Raw genomic sequence first — 5,401 nt, 5'->3', positions numbered from 1 at the left:
TGACCCGCAACCCGAAGATGACTCTGTACTCGACCTCTTCTTATGCGTGTGATCGAAGAGTTCCACAGCGGACGGTGGCACGCCATTTTTTGCTTTCGTCTACATAGTAGCAAGTAATAAAAACATGTGTTAATTGTGTCATATTAAAAATCAAGCTACTAAAGTAATCGATATTAAGGACCTACCAGGCGAGCACCATGCATGGTGAATGTGATCGATCCACCAGTGTGTTTGGCTATATCACCTTCCACAATAGTCATTCGGTTATCACGCGCCACCTTGGAAACTACACCCTTCCAATGGGGTGTGTTCCAGCGATCAATCATCTCGCACCAGATACGATGATCAAGCCACTTAGGGTGGAAGCTCTTTAACATATTCATATCCCTATGAGGGTCGTTTTCTACATAGGGCATCGATTGTCTTCTGACTATTTCTCCTGCCCTTCTTCTAGCAGAATTCAGGCCATCATTGTAGTTTTTGGCACCCCGAGTCTACCATATCTGCAGCATCTTGGCGTCCAGTGATGAATCCCAACAATAGTACCTCTATACATAAAAGATTAGTTGCTTGTTGACTTCAAAATAAAACTAGCACAAATATAACAAGTTAAAAGAATACTACAAACCTGGAAACGCTCCCACATCCGTGTCTTCACCTCCTTAGGGATTTCCGACCACGTGCACCATGGCCCCTCAATCATTGATCGAATAATCTGAGTCAAATGACGGGTCGCATGGATGTTGTTAAACCTATGTAATGAGTTGAATTAATATCGATACCCAAAAATAATTAATTTGATTAATTAGTTAATATAACACTTACTCGTTGGATGTAACACCAATTCATTCTCTCAGTTGGAAGATGTTCTGGAGCATTGATGCCACAGACATTTGCAGACTCAAACTCATCTGCTTGTACAGAAGCACTACTAGATCCTGGGGCTAGTAATAGCTCGGCTAGGTGTAGCAATAGATGGAGTAGGTGTAGGTCGGCTAGGTGTAGCAGTAGATGTAAGTCGGCTAGGTGTAGTAGTAGATGGAGTAGGTGTAGGTCGGCTAGGTGTAGCAGTAGATGGGGACGGAGTACCTGTAGAATCGCCCCTACCTCCTCCACGCCAAATACACGGCATACTGTAACAAGTCTATAAGAAAGGGGTTATTAAAATAATAAAGATTTAAAAGATAAATTCACAAAGATAACATATAGACGAGTACACATGTAAACAAACTTTATTAACACTAAAGTCAACCTAGTATTTAATCATCTGATGAGTGATCAGACAAGTCAGGTTCTTCTTCATCTAAGTCGATATCGGAGTCTTCAAACTCTTCTTCATCACTACTCTCGTCAGCATGCCAGTTGTCACGACCATCAATGGCAACTTCTATGTMTTCTTCCTCCGTGACAAGACAGATGGGTTCATACACTTCTTCGTTTGTACCTATGGATGTTATTCTATCATTTTCTTGAAAAAATTGTTCYTCATYCACATTTTCATCGGAAGGTACTTCGGTTACACATGACGCTAAGTCATAGACCCCTCTTGGCTTTGTTTTCACCACAGACCACCAATCCTTTAATGAGTTTGATGGATATGGTACATAATATACTTGTTCAGCTTGTGATGCTAGAATAAACGGGTCGTCTGAACGAAGTCTTGATCTATGTTTGACATCCACAATATTATGTTTTGGGTCAACTCGAACGCCATTAACCGTATCAAACCATGTGCATCTGAATATCGGTACAGCACAACGACCGAGTCCATACCCATGATATTCTATCTCTAGGACTTCATCCAACAACCCATAGTAGTCAGACTCATACTCTGAGTAACAAGAGCCTCTCACGCATACTCCACTGTTATGAGTGGTGTGACCGGTACCGTGTGTTAGGGTGTGGAATTTGTAACCATTTACGAAAAAACCAGGGTGTTGAATAGCATAACGGAGTGGTCTTGAAGCCAAAAATTTTAGACGATCGGTAATGGGGTCATACCCAGACGTAACCTGTAATGGCAAATAATCATGTAATTGGTAACATTCTATTGAAGACATATAAATAAGGATAAATAATTACAATATGTATATACTTACATAGGTCTCAAACCAACCCGCAAATTCTTCATTTCTTCGTCTATCGAGCCCCCGCTTCATCAATATACGGCTCGTTACGTTTAACCTCTTCATCAAACACTACAATCAAAGGAGATACTTCTTCACAATTCAATAAGATGTATGTGTGAGCCTTGTGTAGATCTCCATCTTGTAGCCGACAGTGTGTTCCAGCCTTACCATATAGTTTCCGAGATGGGGTGTTAAATATGCTTAACCGCATATCAGAAGACGAACATTCGGGGGCAAAATTCTGAGGCTCACGATTTAGCCGTGTCTCTACCGTTGGTTCAAAATACAACGAGCAATAGGTAGATAGTTCGTTAACCAAATATGCCTCAACAATCGACCCTTACTCCTGCTCTATTTCTTACTGTCCTTTTCAAGGACCCTAGACGTCTCTCGTAAAGATACATCCATCGATATTGAACCGGACCACCAACTAATGCTTAACGCGCTAGATGTACCACAAGGTGTTCCATGGAATCAAAGAACCCCGGTGGAAAGACTCTTTCCAACTTGCATATAGTTTCAACGATTATCGTCTGCAATTGAAGCAAGTCGTCAACATGGACCACTTTCGAGCATATTGCACGAAAGAATGTGCACAACTTAGTGATAGCGTCCCATATTGTATTCGGTACCATCTCTCTAATGGAAATAGGGAGCAATCTTTGCATGAACACGTGACAATCATGACTTTTGAAGCCATAGAAACTACCATCTTCAACATTTACTAATGCCCCTATGTTGGAAGCATAGCCATCTGGAAATTTCAACTTCTTCAACCAACCACACACCTTTCGTACTTGCTCTTTGTTCAATGTGTAAGAGGCTTTCGGTTTAAATACTTTATTTCGTTCTTCACGTATATGCAACTCCGGTCGGTTGCAATATTCTGTTATGTCTTTCCTTGTTTTTATGTTGTCCTTTGATTTTGGTGTATCCATAATCGTGTGAAACAGATTATCAAACACATTCTTTTCAATGTGCATTACATCCAGGTTCTGTCGAATTAACAAAGTATGCCAATAGGGCAACTCCCAGAAAATGCTCCGCTTTACCCAATTGTGAGTTACTCCAAAACCTGCGGGCTTTCTATAGTGTCTTGATCCATGCGGGATGCCATCATAAATGGTAGGAAGTCTACAGACTTCTGCCCATATTTGTTCTCCCGTTAATAGCGGGGGTGCATCAGCTTTTTCGGCATGTCTAACACGAAATTGGTTCCTATCACGCCTGCAAGGATGTCTCATAGGTAGGAACTTGCGATGACAGTCAAACCAACAAGACTTTCCTCCGGTTCGTAATTGGAATGCAGATGCATTACCCATGCAATAAGGACATGCTAGTTTGCCATGCGTGCTCCAACCAGATAGCATGGCATAAGCAGGGAAGTCACTAACTGTCCATAACAGTACGACACTCATCTAAGAACCGAATGATCCTGGATAGTTGAAGTTTTGGACCTGATTCGATCCAATTATAATTGAATATTAATTGGTCGGTTTAAATTAGATTGGATGACATTCAGTCTTACCTGGATAAATTAGGAAACCAATATTTTTGATAATTTGACTTGAAATTATAATTCAATGGCATTTTAGAAAGAAGGGATAGAGAAAGCCTTTCTTAAGAACCATTATCTACTTCATATTACTTGGCCAATCTGTGTGTCTACATAGGTCATTGAGTCAACATTTGGGACCAAATTAGTTTGACCCCTTTTGGTTCAATCCATCATGATCCTACAACACCTATGTATGTGGTTGTGTTCCTATTCACTAGAACCTCTTCATTTTCTATCTATGTAAACAAACCATGGAATCCCCATTCTCAACTTCACTTTTCTTATACTGTGCCTCTGCCCTTCTCTTATTTGCTTTCTCCCTTGATTCCCAACAGCTAAAACATATTGTGACACATTGTATCAGCTAAAACAGCTCCTAAAAAACTTAAGCCTTTTATCCTATACTAAGCATCAATTTTAAGCCTTTGTCCTATACTAACCCGCTTCAAAACAGCTCCTAAAAAGCTTCAAAAACAGCCCCAAAAACAGCCACATGGATTTTACTTAGAGAAATTGCAAAAATAAACAGCCCCAAAAACAGCCACATACAGTCCCAAAAACAGCCACATACAGTATTAGCATACATACAGAAAATAGCCACATACAGTCCCAAAAACAGCCACATACAGTCCCAAAAACAACCACATACAATATTAGCATACATACAGAAAACAACCACATACAGTATTAGCATACATACAGAAAACAACCACATACAGTATTAGCATAGATACAGTATTAGCACACATTATAAATCCAAATAGATTGAAACTTGGTTCACCCTGAGAAGTGAAAACAACAAATAATATAAAGACAATTGGAACTCCATTAGCAACTATCTACCCTCAATTAGCTACCAAGACACCAACAAAAATTTCTAACAAATATGACAAAAATTTCCAACAAAAAGGAGAAGATATTAAGCATACCCCACTGGTCGATAGTCGTGAGTGAGAGCGAGAGCCTTTTGCGAAATTGGACCCTTCGATAGCCGTGAGTGACAACGTTAGAGGGAGGCATGAGTCGATAGTTGTGAGTAACAGTGTTGGAGGAAGAACAGGCGTGAGTCGAACGTCGTGAGTGACAGCGTGAGTCGAGAGGGAGGCGAGAGGGAGGAGTCGAAAGGGAAGAGTCGGGAGGGAGGAGTCGAGAGGGAGGCGAGAGTCGATGGAAGAAGAGGCCGGTTAACCTAAACTCTATAATACAATTTGGGCCAATTTTAAAAATATTCAAATTTTCGACGGACTAATCCGTCGGTGTTCCGTCGGAAAAATTAATTTTTAAAATAAAATAATGAAATCCGTCGGAATATTTTTTAAATATACAAAATATTTTATAAGATTTTCAACAGATCTTTATATTTAAAATAAAAATTAAAGTCAATAGTACCCGTTAAAATCCATTAAGATCCATTGAAGACCAAATAGTACCCGTTAAGACCACTAAGATCCATTAAACTCCACCAATATCCATTAAAACTCAATAATACCTGTAAAAGCATAATTGAAAACCCAATAGATCTATTAAAGACCAAATAGTACCCGTTAAAGCTCAATAATCCATTAAAGTCCACTAAGATCCATTAAAACCTATTAATACCCTTTAAAACCCAGTTGAACCGAATAAAACCCAATAACATCCGTTAAAGCCCAATTAATACCCAATTGAACCAAATAAGACCTATTAGCTCCATTAAAGCCTAGTTGAACCAAAT

At 39.7% G+C, this 5,401-nt stretch overlaps 1 protein-coding gene across 1 annotated transcript; it reads right to left on the bottom strand.

Annotated features, from left to right (window-relative positions):
• Positions 1-1,259: 1,259 nt before the first annotated feature.
• On the bottom strand, positions 1,260-3,547 carry LOC112502626. Its single transcript, XM_025106581.1, has 3 exons — positions 2,585-3,547; positions 2,100-2,198; positions 1,260-2,012 (listed from the first exon to the last, which is right to left on the bottom strand). Exons 1-3 carry the CDS (start codon positions 3,545-3,547, stop codon positions 1,260-1,262), a joined length of 1,815 nt encoding a protein of 604 aa, XP_024962349.1.
• Between the last annotated feature and the right edge of the window lie 1,854 nt (positions 3,548-5,401).

The sequence above is a fragment of the Cynara cardunculus genome, unplaced genomic scaffold (genome assembly GCF_001531365.2).
Source record: "Cynara cardunculus var. scolymus isolate 2C unplaced genomic scaffold, CcrdV1 Un_Scaffold_1677, whole genome shotgun sequence".
NCBI classification, from domain to species: Eukaryota; Viridiplantae; Streptophyta; class Magnoliopsida; order Asterales; family Asteraceae; genus Cynara; species Cynara cardunculus.
This window is presented reverse-complemented; position numbering and strand designations above follow the sequence as displayed.